At 45.4% G+C, this 15,720-nt stretch overlaps 1 protein-coding gene and 1 long non-coding RNA gene across 2 annotated transcripts in view; one reads left to right on the top strand and one right to left on the bottom strand.

Moving 5' to 3' along the window:
• The window catches only part of INSC (INSC spindle orientation adaptor protein), a 132,622-nt gene extending 117,703 nt beyond the window's left edge, over positions 1 to 14,919 (top strand). Inside the window, exons 10-13 of the mRNA XM_081541556.1 lie at positions 1,915 to 1,981; positions 4,650 to 4,805; positions 6,302 to 6,378; positions 14,303 to 14,919. Of these exons, the coding sequence (XP_081397682.1) occupies positions 1,915 to 1,981; positions 4,650 to 4,805; positions 6,302 to 6,378; positions 14,303 to 14,431 (429 nt within the window). The 3' untranslated portion in view covers positions 14,432 to 14,919. The remainder of the gene's footprint in view (positions 1 to 1,914; positions 1,982 to 4,649; positions 4,806 to 6,301; positions 6,379 to 14,302) is intronic.
• Positions 955 to 14,079, bottom strand: LOC145526267 (uncharacterized). The gene is made up of 4 exons (XR_014068813.1): positions 13,668 to 14,079; positions 12,993 to 13,142; positions 2,468 to 2,630; positions 955 to 1,752 (listed from the first exon to the last, which is right to left on the bottom strand). It is a non-coding gene; the product is annotated as an uncharacterized LOC145526267 (long non-coding RNA).
• Positions 14,920 to 15,720: the final 801 nt, after the last annotated feature.

Genomic DNA, 15,720 nt, shown 5'->3' with positions numbered 1-15,720 from the left:
TGCTGCAGACAAAGCTTTCCTTTTCTATTTTGCCTTTCTTTCCCTTCTTCCCTTCCTTTCTTGCTTCCTCTCTCCCTCCCTCCCTTCCTTCCTCCCTTCTCGTTTGGTTCTGTATGTCAAGCAGCCACCTTTATTCAGCGGCCAGGCTGGTCATGGTTGGAGGATAGCTGTCCTCATGTGGTAGGAACTGAGGGTGTGCACCATGCTCCTACTCACATCCCAGAGAGAAGACCAGGTGAACTGCAGTCTGGCTCGGGCTTGGCCTTGTGTCTCCTTCCTCACAAGACTGTGCGCTTTTAGGCCTCTTGGGAGCCTTCTGCTTTTGGCTGCCTCTTCTACCTATATTTTTCTTCTACCTCTTTCACTTAGCCCACTAACACTCATAATCCTGAAAGGGTGGGGAAAAAAGAGCTTCCAAAGACAAACACTTCTTTAGTCCTATTATCTTTGGAAAAATGCAAATAGGAGTTTGTCACTCCCCTCATAAAATATCTTGAGGTGCAGAGTGACCTTCAGGATGAAGGTTATGGCATCTGTCCAGTCCTCCCCTGGCTACCCTCCCCATCATGCTTACCCACCCAGGCCCCGGGCCGGGTCCAAGCTGGAATGGCTGATATGACAGCCTAAGAAGGCATGTCTCTCTCTAAAATGTTGTTTAGTGGGGAATGGAGAAGATAGATACTCTATCAGTGTGGCACACTTTTCCCTTCCTGTTTAAGAGATTTGTTATCTGAATTTATTATCCAGAGTAATATGTCAATACTGAACCAATTAAAATCTAGATAATACAGTTTGTTGGTCAACACCATGTTACTATGCATTGTCCAGTTTCAGAACTTAAGCTGCCTGAACTGTTTTAGGAGACTGTCAGCTGCTGCCTCAGAGGTGGGGCACGGCCTCCAGTTATACCGTGTGACATTCTTTGAAGAGAAATAGGCCTCCACCAAAGAAAAGTGTTATTTTATGATTTATTTTAATTACTACTTGGGAGTGCTGTCCACTTCCATGGAAGTGGGTGGACTTTCAGTTTGCTAAATTTAATGTTAGGCTCAGTGTCACAAGTGGCATCTGGGTTAACAGGTGCCCCATTTCCAACATATTCCAGTGGTGTTTGGCACCCTCTACAGTTTGGGGTCTGCAGGAAGTCCCTTACCGGCCCATCCCTGAATCCAGTTTTGTGCCGTGAGTTGTCTGTGCAACTTCGACTGTGCCAGTGGGTAGGGCTGGGGGGCTGTTGGCTGCTCAGCCCAGAAGTTGTAACCAAGGCTCAGTGTTTACCTGGTGTCAGCATTCCTTTCCTACAGGCAGAGTCCTTCAGCCATGACTGACAAGCAAGGCTTTGCAGTCCACAGGCTTGTAAAGTGTAGCAGAGCATGAATCCTCATCAGATTCCATACAATACCTGAAGTTTATGGTGTAACGCTGCCTTTAGTTTCCTTGTCATGATCGCTATCTTAACCTTAGTCTCCATTCATTTCAGGTTGAAAATAGGTGGGACTTAGTATCAGGGCAAGAAGCTGGGGTGGAGAGGACCCAATCCAAGACAGGGACTAGCCAGGAACCTGCTAATTCTGTCTGCATTCCAAGGGCTGAGTTCAAAGGGACCCTGCTGAAAGGTGATAGAGGCTCCATCTTCATTCAGGTGACTCTGTTCTCTCCAGCGGTGTCCTGGAGCACCTGAGGGCCGTCCCAGGGCCACATGCTGATGAATGGGCATCAGTCACTAGGGAAACACATCTGAGTGCCAGAAGCCTGTGAAGATGGAAGAAAATACCATGGAAGGATGAGCCAGGTGGACTGTAAGGAGTCATGAGCTAAAGGGAAGCTTTGTAGCCCCTGACTCACCTACCTGTACAGAGTACCTTTTGGCTCAGGTGTTCCCATTTTCTTAGCTTTCTCAATTCTCTTTTCCAGATTGTGACCATCTTGGCAAACATGTCTGTCCTAGAGCAGTGTGCCTCTGACATTATTCAGGAGAATGGTATGTCTTTTCAGCGGCGTGCATGCTGTATGGGTTATGTGGCTCTGCGGGACCTTGTGCCTTTGTGTTTGTGTGAAGGCCTCTGTGTAGGTATGTAAATTTGTACACATGGGTCTCCACATTTGCAAGAGCACGTGAATGTGTGCTTATGTGGGCAACGGGCCAATAGGTGAATGTTCGCTTGCTTCCATAGCACTTTGATCTAGTGGGAGGCAGACATGGAACAAAAAGATAGGTAATGTCGGGTGCAGAAAGCAAAGCAGGGAAGAAGATAAGGTAAATCCAAGGTAGAAGCATGGCAGCTGCTATTTTAATTAGGGTGGTGAGGAGAAGACAGAGACTTCATTAGGATCCAAAAGTAAAAACCTTTTCCCATAAAGGATGCATTCCAACTTTAAATTATTCTCATCATACTGGGTTTGGCCACAGGAGAAAGCTGACAGGTGGGGGGTGGGGTCAGGACAGATGGATCCCTGGATGCCTCACCTGAGAGCATCTGTTTCTTCTTGTTCCTTTGCTCCCACCTCGCGCTGAGATTGTAACCAGGTCCAGGTGAGGTGCCCAGGAGCTGATCTAAGCAGTCTCCACTGGAAAGCAGGTCAGCTGGCTGCCTTCTGGCTGGGAAAGGAGTGGCGAGGGCTTCCTGTGACTGAGAAATAAAGGAGCAATTAGCAACCGGTTGAAAACCAAGAGATGCTAATGAGGAGGAGTGAGCTGGGAGCCTGGGCAGCTGCCTCTGCTCCTATTAAGCCCCCTTCTCCCAGGTTGCCTTGCTGTTTTAATACATGTATACATTCCCCATCTCCCTTAGTCTATTGAAAAAATATCTTTTTGTGTTAATTTTATGTGATTGGGCTAATAATGAGAAACTTTTTGGCCACACTGCATGGTTCTGTTACTTACTAGTTTTGTGACCTCCATTCTTCCATCTGCAAAATGAAACAATAGTAATATCCACCTCACCAGGATGATGTGAGGATTAATATAAAGCTTGTTAGAAGAGTGTCAGGCACAGAATGAGCTCTGTGCTATGTGTATCTGCTCTTTCAGGAAACAGTGGTCATCTCATGGGGTTTAAGTGAAGAGAGTTTGAGGAAGGAGCTATTTACAAAAGTGGGGCAGAATTTGAGGGTTCAGCAGCGGTGGTAATTCAGCCAGGGACCCCTGGAAAACTGTAGAACTCCTTGGTCTGGACAGGGCAAGTCTCGTGCTGTGAAAGGCAATCCTCCACTCGAGATGCTTGAGACTCTGACATGCCTTGCCCTGAAGCCTGGTGATTTTGTCTCTGTCCTGCCCTGAATTGTGTGTGAATGTTGGTGGATGAATGGGCCATGCTAGATGGTCAGAAACTGTGACCACTGGTCACCCTTACACTGGGAGACGGGCCAGGGCAGTCCAAGCTCATTTTTATCAGTCCAATGGTATCAGTGGTGTCCTTCCAGCTAATTTTGCGCTCCCTCAGGGGCTGGGGTTGAACTGGAGAGAATGTTGGGGAGGGAACATGGCTTTGGGACCTGCTGTCTAAGCTGTGACTCCCCACAACTCTTGGGTGACTCTGTGGCACTGAGCCTGGCTAGAACTTAGAAAACACATTCTGGATTTTTGTTGGCAGCCCCAATTTCATTGCATCTTATCTTTCTCTAGATAAGATTTATATATATTTAAAGGAAACTTTGTGTTTTGTACAATTGTAAGACTTCTCACATGAATACACCCACATTCATTCATTTGATATTCATTCACAAACCTTTGAGCTGAGCACTATTCTGAACACTTAGGAGACACCCATTCAGGAAATGGACCAACATCCTTGTCCCCACAGTGCTTACCCGCTAGTATAAGAGAAACTCTTTTTTTGTCAGGTTCCAGGTACAAAGCTGGGGTTAGGGTTAGGGTTTGGAAAATGGCTTCTTTATGGGAATCCTGCCCATGAGGAGTCTGTAAAATTTCTTAATCATGTGGCCCTTCCTGAAGTTGTCATCTTGATGTCTCCTGTTTATGCACCAGAGGTTACAGTATTTACTCAGGACAATCAGACCACAGCTCTGGTTTCAGGGGAAGGTGGAGAGGTTCTCAGCTTACCAAACTGAAGCCTAAACATCTCAGTCCAATTACTCCACCCTCTTCTAGTCATGAAACCCCTCTAAGACATCTGATCTAGTGATTATCCAGCCTAGGGGTAGGTCCCCTCCCACCAGCGAGACCCATTACCTCTGGACCTGTCTCAGATGCAACCAGCATCAGAGGTGAAGCAGTGACAAAGGGTGACCAGTTATCTGAGTTCTCATCCCCAGCTACTTACTGCGTGACCCTGAACATACTTCACTTCTCTTTGGGCCTCGAAGGGAATTATAATAAATAGTACTTAGTCTCTGAGGCTGTTAGGAGGTTTTAGGGATCATGCATTTCTTGTGTAGATGTCGTAAAAGCTCAGTGATAACATTAAAAAAAATTTAAAAGGATGTCCTCCAAAGGTCCCTCCTAGGTATAGTGTCTTGGTTTCGTGGAAGCAGAGACACCCCCAGGGCAGAGGGAGCAGAAAGGGCCTTGTCCAGGTTCCTCCTGTGTGAGACCCCTGAGTCACCCCAACAGCCTTGGCTTGAGCCTGCAACGCCATCCGGCTGGCCCTGCTCAGGCATCTACCAACTGTTCCTCGCTTTCTACTCAGGGGTCCAACTTATCATGGGCATGCTGTCAGAGAAGCCAAGGTCTGGGACCCCTGCCGAGGTGGCGGCCTGCGAGCGAGTCCAGCAGAAGGCTGCAGTGACCCTGGCCCGTCTCAGCCGAGACCCAGATGTGGCACGGGAGGCCGTGCGGCTGAGCTGTGAGTGGTGCTGGCCGGGCCAGGGGTGGAGGAGGGGTGGTCCAGGCTGGGAGCAGTCATGATTTCACAGTGGTGGTGGCGATGGGTAACTCAGAGCAGGGCTGGCTGTGCTGGGAAATGCTGGTGTGGGGCCCCAGGGTGTGCCCTAAGTGACCTTCCTTTCCTCTGGGGCTGAAGCTAGAGAGAGGAGGAGTCTAGAGAGGTTTAAGCTGGCCAGAGAGTGACTGACTTGTGGGCTTCCTGTTAATGAGGACCTCATTCTTTCATTCTCTCATTCAGTTCCTCATTCATTCATTCAGTTATTCACCTACTCTTATTTACTTAGCCACTCATTCATTCACTCATGAATTCATCCTTTTGGCTATTCATTCATTACTTCATTTATCCACCATTAACTCATTCATAATTCACTCATAAAATCCCTCACTCATTCCTTCATTCAGTCAGTTTGTCATTTACTTACCCAACAAATGTTTCCAGAGCACCCACTCTATGCTAGGCTCTGATCTGAGTGTTGGGCATATAACATTGGTTATAACCACAACCTGATGACGGTGGCTTACAGTCTAATGCAGGTAACAGATACAGAAAGAAAAGTTTGCACTTGAGTATCATCAAGTAATGCTCAAAGGATGTCGATGTCATGATTGGCATGCAGAGGAAGTAGTCTACATTTACCTGGGTGGGGCAAATAATGTTTTAACAAGGAAATGAATCCTTAGCTGTAGTTTGAGGAGTTATTCTGGTGTGAAGGCTAAGAAGGAGTGCCCCAGGTAGAGGCAGGAGACGGCAGGGTCGCTGACCATCCAGGCACTGGAGGACAGCAAGAGGTGGCCCGGGGGCAGCAGAGAGTCCTGGCTCCATAATGACTTTATGTGGAGGATAAATATCGAGAATCTGTCTGCACACTTTTTATTACAGTCTTATGAGTTTTTCCCTGTTGTTTTTAGAGTTTGAGAGAACTCATTTTGTATTGAAAAACAAGGTGATTTATTTTACTTTCCTCTGTAAAGGCTGAGGAAATATTAACCTACTCAATCTGTAGTCTTCTTTAATTTTAGCCACAATATATTTTCTGACTCAAATGGGCAATTGGGGAAGAAAAAGGTACTAAGATGTAAACATTGAGTTTAGCTCTGACTAAAGTACCTGCATGAGCAGTTCTTTCTTAGAAGGACATGTAGTATCTCCTGTGGCTTGTCCCTCTCCACTGTGAGTGATCTCCATCCTGACCAGTGTTCTGACACTCAGGGGAAAGGTTTTGATGCTGCAGCTCATTCTGGCCCTGACCAAGGTTCATTTACACCTGAGGGAGCAGAAAGTCTCCCCCACAGACTCCTCAGAGGGGTTTATCCCCCTTCCCTACCAATTGGCGGCCACCTGCCTCTACCCGGCTCTATGTAGAGGGCTGTGTTAAGAGACTGGAACACTTTTGGGTCAGGCCTGGCCACATCCATCCTGACCCAGGTGTGAGGGTCTCCCCATGTCTCTTGCAGGTATGTCCCGCCTCATTGAACTCTGCCGCTCGCCCTCGGAGAGGAACAGCAGCGACGCTGTGCTGGTGGCCTGCCTGGTGAGTTCCCAGTCTCCCTGCCTCTTCCTTCCTGGGCTTTGGGGTTGCAGACCAGGGACCAGGGGATCAGGCTATGCCACGGTTGACTTGGGTACAGGCAACTTTTTCTGGGTTTCCACTTTTCTCTTTAAAATGATAGCAAGAATAATACTTGTTTTACTAAGTTCATAAGATTGTGATGAAAATTATGCAAGGTCATATAGGTAAAAGGCAGAGGCCTGGGGAACCTCCATCACACATGTTTAGTAGCTATGAACCTTTGAGGTTCTGGAGGATCTAACAGCAGGTCAAGACCAGAGGCACTGGCTAGCAGGATGCTGGGTGGTGTTGGTGATGCTGTGGTGCTTGCAGCATATGGTTGCTAGGGTCTGATGTCTTCTGCCTGTTCCAAAGAGGACACTGTAAGAAAGCCTCCTTTCCTCCTCAGGTAGAGCCCCTCTGCTGGTGCTCTTCCAGCTTCGTAGCTCCCTTCTTTGTGGAGCAGAACAATGCAGGACAAAGTATTATCTGGCCTGTCCCCAGGATCTTCATCCCCAAACAAGCTAGCACATCCTGGGAGGTCCTACCCAACTTCTTGATGCTTGGGTACCAACAGCACCAGATGGGGGACAGATGCCTTGTCTCTGTACTCCTCCCTGCTAGGCTGCATCGAATCTTAAAGCAGAGCAGCTGGAAGCATCCAGGAGCAGGGAAGCCCGTTGTAAAAGCCCTTTAACTTCTAGAAAGGGGTGCAAGAGCTTTGATTGGCCCTCAAAGACTGTGTAGGAGAAGGGATGTATGTGGAGGTCCTTCAAGCTGTTTCACAATAAAGCCCCTCCTCACCCCATCCTTTTTTTTTTTCAAACTGATCCCATCCCATTTCTGGGAGCTCCTAACAGGCAGTGTGTGGTGGTAGGAATAGCAGGCATTTTAGTCAGACACACCTGTCTTGGTTTTGCCATTAATGAGCTGTGTAACATTGGGTAGGCCACTAAGTGCCATAAATTTTATTCAATAAATATTTGCTGAGTGATTATAAGGGCCATGTACTCTTCTAGGCTTTGGGGATGACAGATGTGGGGAAAAAAAGCAAAAATCTCAGCTCTGATGGGGCTTTAATTTGGTACATGCAGAACAACCTTCATCTTTTTTGTGCCTTGGCCAAGCTGGTGAAGCTTCTGGACCCCTTCTCAGTATTAGTTTTTATAATGCATAAAGTAAAATATATAGAATTAAAAGAAAAGCAATCATACTAAAATAATTATTAGACTATTTAAATGGGTGATATAGTAATAGCAGTTCAGTTCAGTTCAGTCACTCAGTCATGTACAACTCTCTGCGACCCCATAGACTGCAGCATGCCAGGCTTCCCTGTCCATCACCAACTCCCAGAACTTGCTCAGACTCATGACCATCAAGTTGGTGATGCCATCCAACCAACTCATGGATGTTGGAGTTGGACTCATAGAGCCTTGAGTAGCAGTGAGCATAAATAATATTGAAAGTACCTCCAAAAACTGTAATGGGATGTGAAATTATTACTGAACCAAACTTGGGTCCACATGCCCATGGTTAGTAAAGCCATTCCACTGACACTTGGTTGTGGAGAAAGAAAGTGCAATGTTTTTGCAGATGCCAAGTAAGGAGGTCAGGTCAGTTCAGTTCAGTTGCTCAGTCGTGTCCGACTCTTTGCGACCCCATGAATTGCAGCACACCAGGCCTCTCTGTCCATCACCAACTCCCGGAGTCTACCCAAACCCATGTCCATCGAGTCAGTGATGCCATCCAACCATCTCATCCTCTGTCATCCCGTTCTCCTCCTGCCCCTAATCCTACCCAGCATTAGGGTCTTTTCCAATGAGTCAACTCTTCGCATGAGGTGGCCAAAGTATTGGAGTTTCAGCTTCAACATCAGTCCTTCCAATGAACACCCAGGATTGATCTCCTCTAGGATGGATTGATTGGATCTCCTTGCAGTCCAAGGGACTCTCAAGAATCTTCTCCAACACCACAGTTCAAAAGCATCAATTCTGCGGTGCTCAGCTTTCTTCACCGTCCAACTCTCACATCCATACATGACTACTGGAAAAACCATAGCCTTGACTAGACGGACTTTTGTTGGCAAAGTAATGTCTCTGCTTTTAAATATACTATCTAGGTTGGCCATAACCTTCCTTCCAAGGAGTAAGCGTCTTTTAATTTCATGGCTGCAATCACCATCAGCAGTGATTTTGGAGCCCAAAAAAATAAAGTCTGACACTGTTTCCACTGTTTCCCCATCTATTTCCCATGAAGTGATGGGGCTAGATGCCATGATCTTAGTTTTCTGAACGTTGAGCTTTAAGCCAACTTTTTCACTCTCCTCTTTCACTTTCATCAAGAGGCTCTTTAGTTCTTCTTCACTTTCTGCCATAAGGGTGGTGTCATCTGCATATCTGAGGTTATTGATATTTCTCCCGGCAATCTTGATTCCAGCTTGTGTTTCTTCCAGCCCAGCGTTTCTCATGATGTACTCTGCATAGAAGTTAAATAAGCAGGGTGACAATATACAGCCTTGACATACTCCTTTTCCTATTTGGAACCAGTCTGTTGTTCCATGTCCAGTTCTAACTGTTGCTTCCTGACCTGCATACATGTTTCTCAAGAGACAGGTCAGATGGTCTGGTATTCCCATCTCTTTCAGAATTTTCCACAGTTTATTGTGATCCACAGAGTCAAAGGCTTTGGCATAGTCAATAAAGCAGAAATAGATGTTTTTCTGGAACTCTCTTGCTTTTTCGATGATCCAGTGGATATTGGCAATTTGATCTCTGGTTCCTTTGCCTTTTCTAAAGGAGGTCAGGTAACCAGTGCTTAAAAGGCCCAAACTCCCCAAAGGCTTTCAGGGAAAGTTTTTTCAAGATAGAATAATGGAGGAGGGTTTGTGGGGTGTGTGATCAATTCATGGACATTCTCCTGATGGGTTGGTGGTTAGGTAATCTGGAGTTAGCATCATCACCCTTCTTATTGCAACTGGTTGAGAGTCTACGTGGGCAGCATAGAGTTAACTTCTTCCACCTGGTGGGGGTTTCAGTATCTGTAAAACAGTTCAAAGGACGTGGCTCAGAATATTACCCATATCCCTTGAGGAGGAACCAAAGGCCTCTGACTTTGTTTAATGGCTTAACTATCATTATTTTGTCTTGCTTGACTATTTTCTTTCTGCATTTCTCTCTTCTCTGATTAAATGTACTCTTTGGAACTCAGGGAAGTCTAGGAGACTAAAGTTTTTCTACAGACAAGAGGCAGGTAGAGGATATGGGGGGAGAGGTGTGCTGTTCCACAAAGCCTCCATAGGGTCCTGAAAGTGAAAGTGTTAGTCACTCAGGCATGTCCGACTCTTTGCGATCTCATGGACTCTAGCCCGCCAGGCTCCTCTGTCCGTGGGATTCTCCAGGCAAGAATACTGGAGGGGGCTGCCATTCCTTCTCCTCCTGGATCTTCCTGACCCAGGGTCCTGCTCAGTTACAAAAGTCCCTATGATTCCTATCGGTGAACAAGTAACAGGCATCGCTGAGACTTCTTGATTTGTCACTGCATACACAGCTGAAGGAGAGGCTATTTCATTCAATTGGGGGGCCGTGAATGTAAAGATATAATAATTTTCATAGGCTTTTCCCCCCACAGACCTTAATTCTCTCTGGTCTGCTGAATACACGGAGAGACTTAATACCTGCAAATGCATAGTCATTGGTCCCAACTACTGCATCTTCACAACTTGGGCGGCCAGCAGCTGCCTGACACTGAATAGGCCCTGAAGAAATGTTGAGCAGTTTTAAAGCTTCATGCAGACATGGGGGCTTATTATGATTCATTTTCCATCTTTATCATTAGATTGAAAAAGAGCACACAGACGGGCTTGGCCTCTATTTTCCATCACTTGAAGGACTTTCCGGTGGAAAAGGGATTAAATTTCTCCCTTGCGGACAGGTTTTTGGATGCTGAATAGAGGCCCTTCCTCCAGAATCCATCCTTAATGTGGCTGCTGGCCTGATTTTCCCCATGACAGTTTACAAGCATGACTCTTCCATGAGCACCCCTTCCCTGGGCCCCGTTCCCTATGGCCTACTGTCTATATGCTCAGTCATTTGTAGCCTGGCTCTGACCTCTGAAGACCTCCCACTGCCTCCAGGCCCTTTCCAGTTCAGGTCAGAGTGCCCTGAACCACCCTGACACTGAGCTTTGTCCCTTGTCCCAGACAGATGCCCTCTCTACAGCTCTGCCTGCACTCCGTTCAAGGCTTGGATCAAAATCCTCCTCCATGAGGCTCAAATACAGGGAGTACACAGTGTGTACCTGGGCCTGCCTGCTTGGATTTTGTTTTCCCCAGTAGAAAGCAGGCTGTGTTATCCTGTGTTCTACCTGTTACAAGGGGAGGCCCTTGGAATTCCAACAGAGGCCCGCCTGATGCTGAAGGTCTTGACTTGTTGCCCAGATCTTCTTGTCTCCAGCCATGCTTTCTCCCCTCTTGCCTAATGGCCCAATCATGCTACCTTGGCTCGTGGGAGGGGATCTGTACTTCTCATCCTCTACCCTAGAAGCTTCTCAGGGCTGGGGTTCTTTCCCAGCTTTTGTGTTTCCATAGGGCCTGAGGTTTGGTGACTGTTTTCTTGCCTGGCTGAGGGGCCTATGGACTTGTCTGCTCACCCCCAGTCCCCAGTGTTGGTGGGTGTTCACGATTTGACTACCAGACGGGGCTCCATGCCCAGCTGATGAGATGGGGGCCACTTGGAGCCTGGCCTGATGGAGTTGGGGGTACCTCTCTTGGCCTTCCCTAAGCCTTCTTCCCAGTTTCAGAGGTGCTCTTCAGGTGAAGGAAGGACACAACAGTTATCTCCCACGTCTGGAGAAACAGCCGCGCAGACTGCCTCTTGCAAACAGAATTGATTTTTCCTTAATGAAGCGGCTGTCAGAGGGCTGCAGGGCTTGTTTAAGACTTGGATGTTTTCAGACTGTCTGGGAATGAGGTCCTGGGAATATTGGCTATTAACCCTCTGAGGAAAGGAGAGGCCAAGGAAAAGGCTTCAGAGGGGGAGGGGTCCTTTGAGCTCCTGGACCCTGAGGAAGGGGTGCTCTGGGGTCATTTGGGTTTATGTCCTGCACACTTTCTGGGGACCCTGGGGAGTGGAGGATGTCTATTTGCCTTTGTGGTTTTTTGGGTCTGTTTCTAATTCTCTCTTGTGTTTTGTTTTTGCTTTTCTCTCCCTCTAAAGTTTGCCTCCTCCCTTAGGGATGTTTCTCTCTCCTTCTCCGCTCCCCCCCCATTCTTTTTTTTTTTTTTAATAAATTTATTTATTTTAGTTGGGGGCTAATTACTTTACAATATTGTAGTGGTTTTTGCCATACATTAGCATGAATCAGCCATGGGTTTACATGTGTTCCCCATCCTGAACCCCCCTCCCACCTCCCTCCCCATCCCATCCCTCTGGGTCATCCCATTGCCCCAGCCCTGAGCATTTGTCTCATGCATCGAACCTGGAATGGTGTTCTGTTTCACATATGATAATATACATGTTTCAATGCTATTCTCTCAGACCATCCCACCCTCACCTTCTCCCTCAGAGTCCATAAGACTGTTCTATGCATCTGTGTCTCTTATTCTGTCTTGCATATAGGGTTATCGTTACTATCTTTCAAATTCCATATATATGCATTAGTATACTGTATTGGTGTTTTTCTTTCTGGCTTACTTCACTCTGTATAATGGGCTCCAGTTTCATCCATCTCATTCTTCTTACCCCCCTAGTCCTCTCCCCTGTCTCGACTCCCTCCTCACCTCCTCCCACCTATTATCCTCTGGTTCCAAGGGTGTGCCGTTTTTTTCTCTGACGCCATCTCTTTCTCTCTCCGTCTCCCTTTCATGCTTACTCTCTTTTCTTTTCCATGTTCATCTATGTCTCTCTTTTTATAGTTCCTTCTTGTTCTGTTTTTCTGATGCTCTCTTTTTCTCTGTGTGTAATTTCCTCCTTCTACCTCATTTTTTCTTTTCATGGATTTATTTTCTATTTCTTTGTCTTCTTTTTGCTTTATTTTTACCCTTGATGATGTAAAATACATTGGTGGCCTCATATTCTTGCATCTGTGAAAGATCCCTGATTCCATTGTTTACAGTGACACCTTGAAGGCATTGGGGTTATTTCTCCCAGTTGCAGCCAAGAGGAATCAGAAAGGGTAATGGAGTTCAGCCTGTAGCCCTTGGGGATGTCATACCCAGCAGAGGCAGGACACACTAGTTAGAGACAGTCTCCTGGGATCTCCCTCCTGCCACCAGTGGCTAAGACTCTGCTCATGAGCAGAGATGCATGGCCCTTATCCTTGATCCAGCTTGGACACGGCAATGCCTGTTAGTCCAATAGACAAGCCATCCTCCTTTACAGCAACTTGGTGATTTCTCAGCACTAGGTTACCTCTTATGTCTAGGTAATGAGCTACATGTTTGCTCTGTACTCAGTATAAGCTAGTGTTTTGGGCTTGCAGCATCCTGCCTGTGTTTAGGTCTGAAGGCTGTGGAGTTGGACTGCTGTGTGGTCTTGGGAAGGCCAGTTTCCCTCTCTGAGTCTTAGTCTCATTTCTAAATTGGAGATCATGATACTTACCTTGCTGTAGTCTACGGGGATTAAATGCAATACTATGTATATACTCAGTAAGAGTTGGCATTCCTCCTCCTTTGCTTCTCTGCCATTCCAGATAGTCTCCTCTCTGTTTTCCAGGGGAAGGGCATCCTTAAACTCCCATGTTGTTCCCTGCTGTATTTAGGTTTGAGAAGAGGGAAAGAATTAATATTCATTGAACACTTAGTGTGCGGGGCTTCAGCTAACCAGCAAAGAGGTGTGGGTATGTACAGAGCATACATTTATAGTTTAAAGGTTGCTCTAGCAGTAAAACTCAGTTTAATATTTGTTCATTTTTTTCCCCCAGCAAACATTTCTTGAGTCCTGTGGCAAGCCTTGTTCTACCTGCTGTAGATAGAGTGAAAAATACAACAGTCTCTGTTTTTGAGGAGCTTAGAGTCTGGTGTGGGAGATAAATACCTAAATAACAGTTGCAGTCAAGTGTGAGAAGGTCGAGGTCAGCCCAGGGACTATGGGTAGACAGAGGAGGGAGGGATTTTCTCTGCTTCAAGGAATCAGGGAAGGCTTCACAGAGAAGGTGACAGTGGGACAGGCCTTGCAGGATGAATACACCTGCTGGCTAGAAAAAAGTGGGTAGGGGTTTCATGTCAAGAGGAAAATCTGAGTAAGAGCACATGGACATAAAACAGGATGGCATACTCAGGGAAGAGCGCAACACTCAGTGTATGGGGACCTGGTTTCACTCTGCTTGCACCTCTTTTTCCTGTTCATCCCCATCTTGGTGGCAGAATTTCCATCTCCTTCAACTTTATGACATTGCTTCTTCTCTCTCTTCCCTCCTCTCCATTCCAAACACTTTAGAACCTTGCTGAATTCATGGATGAATGAATAGTCCTTGTTGTTCTAATGTCCCTCTAGGGACCTGGAAGTGAGAATATAATTCCACTAATGCTTTTGGCAGTTCCAGTCTCTAAGGTAAACAAATCTTGAACTTAAATATGTCACTAAATTGACCAAATCCTTAAAATGACAAATCTTCAAAACAGTGTCCTAAGATGATTGAAAAACCAAGATGGCAAGATCATTAAGACCATGAAAACTTTCAGAAGACGTCCACCCTAGTGATGAAGGTACCAATGAAGCAAGGTGACTGTGTCATAAGGTTGCTATGGAGACTAGGTGACCAAAAGGACCAGCCCACTAAAGTGTCAAGATGATGATGAGCTCAAATTGGCTGATAAATGAGCCACATACTGAAATGCATCTCTCAGCGAAGTTGCAGGCCTACATGAACCTGAGCAGACCCAGAGTGACCTCTTCTGTTTTCTCATTAGGCTGCTCTGCGTAGACTGGCCGGTGTCTGTCCTGAAGGCCTCCAGGACTCTGACTTCCAGCAGCTGGTCCAGCCCCGGCTTGTGGACTCTTTCTTACTCTGCAGCAACATGGAGGAGAGTTTTGTGTAGCAAGTGTGGGAGACAAAAGACATTTGGCATCATTCTCAAGACCCTATCTGAGTACATTCTTGTGAACGTACCTGATTATACACCAGCCCTTCACCTCCTTATTTATACTTAATTTATTTTTTATGTGAAATGAACATAGGGCTAAATGTTCTAGCAATCATCAGGCAGTCTGTGGTCTTTGGGAGTCTTTTTTTAAAATTTTTTGACTTCTGTGACCTTTTAGTTGCAGATGTTGAAATGCATAATGTCTAATATGACAGATTGCCATGGGTGATTTCACTTCCTGTTGCTTTCTCTACTCTCAATATGTAATCTTGCATCCTTTTAAAAAAAAATTTGAGAACCAGAGTATTTTAGCTGCCCAGCAGTTTTTTTTAAAAGTTAGATTCGTTCTTTCTAAAATATTGTAAATGAATTTCATAGTTGGACAGACTATACTGGAAGGAAATTCTAGTTTTATTCTTAATAAATGTAATCATATAAAATGTTTCTTGAATTTTCTGATTGTATTATGTCTTAGACTAAGTTCTTGCTCCCCAAAGTTTCATGCCACAAAAACTTTCTCAACTATTAAAACTGCATAGTAGCTTATATTGTCTTCATAGTAGTGTAAATGGGTCAAGTTCTGAGTGATTTAGTGAGAAATCAAAAGATTTCCAAAGCCCCAGGAACTCATTTTCCTTTGGCTTGCTTTTTTTAACCTGATGGTAAATAGTATTCTCAGATGAGGTATTAAATAATCAAAACTTAACACACTGACACCAAAACAGACATGGGCAGATCAGTGGAACAGAAGAGAGAGCCCAGAAATAAACTCCTGTACCTACAGTCAATCTTTGACAAAGGAGGCAAAAATATACAGAGGAGCAAAGACAGTTCCTATAATAAGTGGTGCTGGGAAAAACTGGATAGCCACATATAAAAGAAAAAAATTGTATATGCATATTACTGAATCACTGGATACTATAAAACTCCTAGAGGAAAATACAGGCAGAAAACTCTTTGACATAAATTGAAGTGATACTTTTTCAGATCTGTCTCCTAGAGTAATGGAAATTAAAACAAAAATAAACAAATGAGACCTAATTAAATTTAAAAGCTTTTGTAAAGCTAAAGAAACCATAAGCAAGATGAAAAGACAATCTACAGAATGGGAGAAAATATTTGCAAACAATATGACCAACAGGAGATTAATTTCCAAAATATACAAACAACTCAAAGCTCAATATCAAAAAATAGGCAGAAGATCTAAATAGATATTTCTTCAAAGAAGACATATAGATGGTCAA

Source organism: Giraffa tippelskirchi, chromosome 11 (genome assembly GCF_054371585.1).
Source record: "Giraffa tippelskirchi isolate mGirTip1 chromosome 11, T2T-mGirTip1v1.2.pri, whole genome shotgun sequence".
NCBI lineage: Eukaryota > Metazoa > Chordata > Mammalia > Artiodactyla > Giraffidae > Giraffa > Giraffa tippelskirchi.
This window is presented reverse-complemented; position numbering and strand designations above follow the sequence as displayed.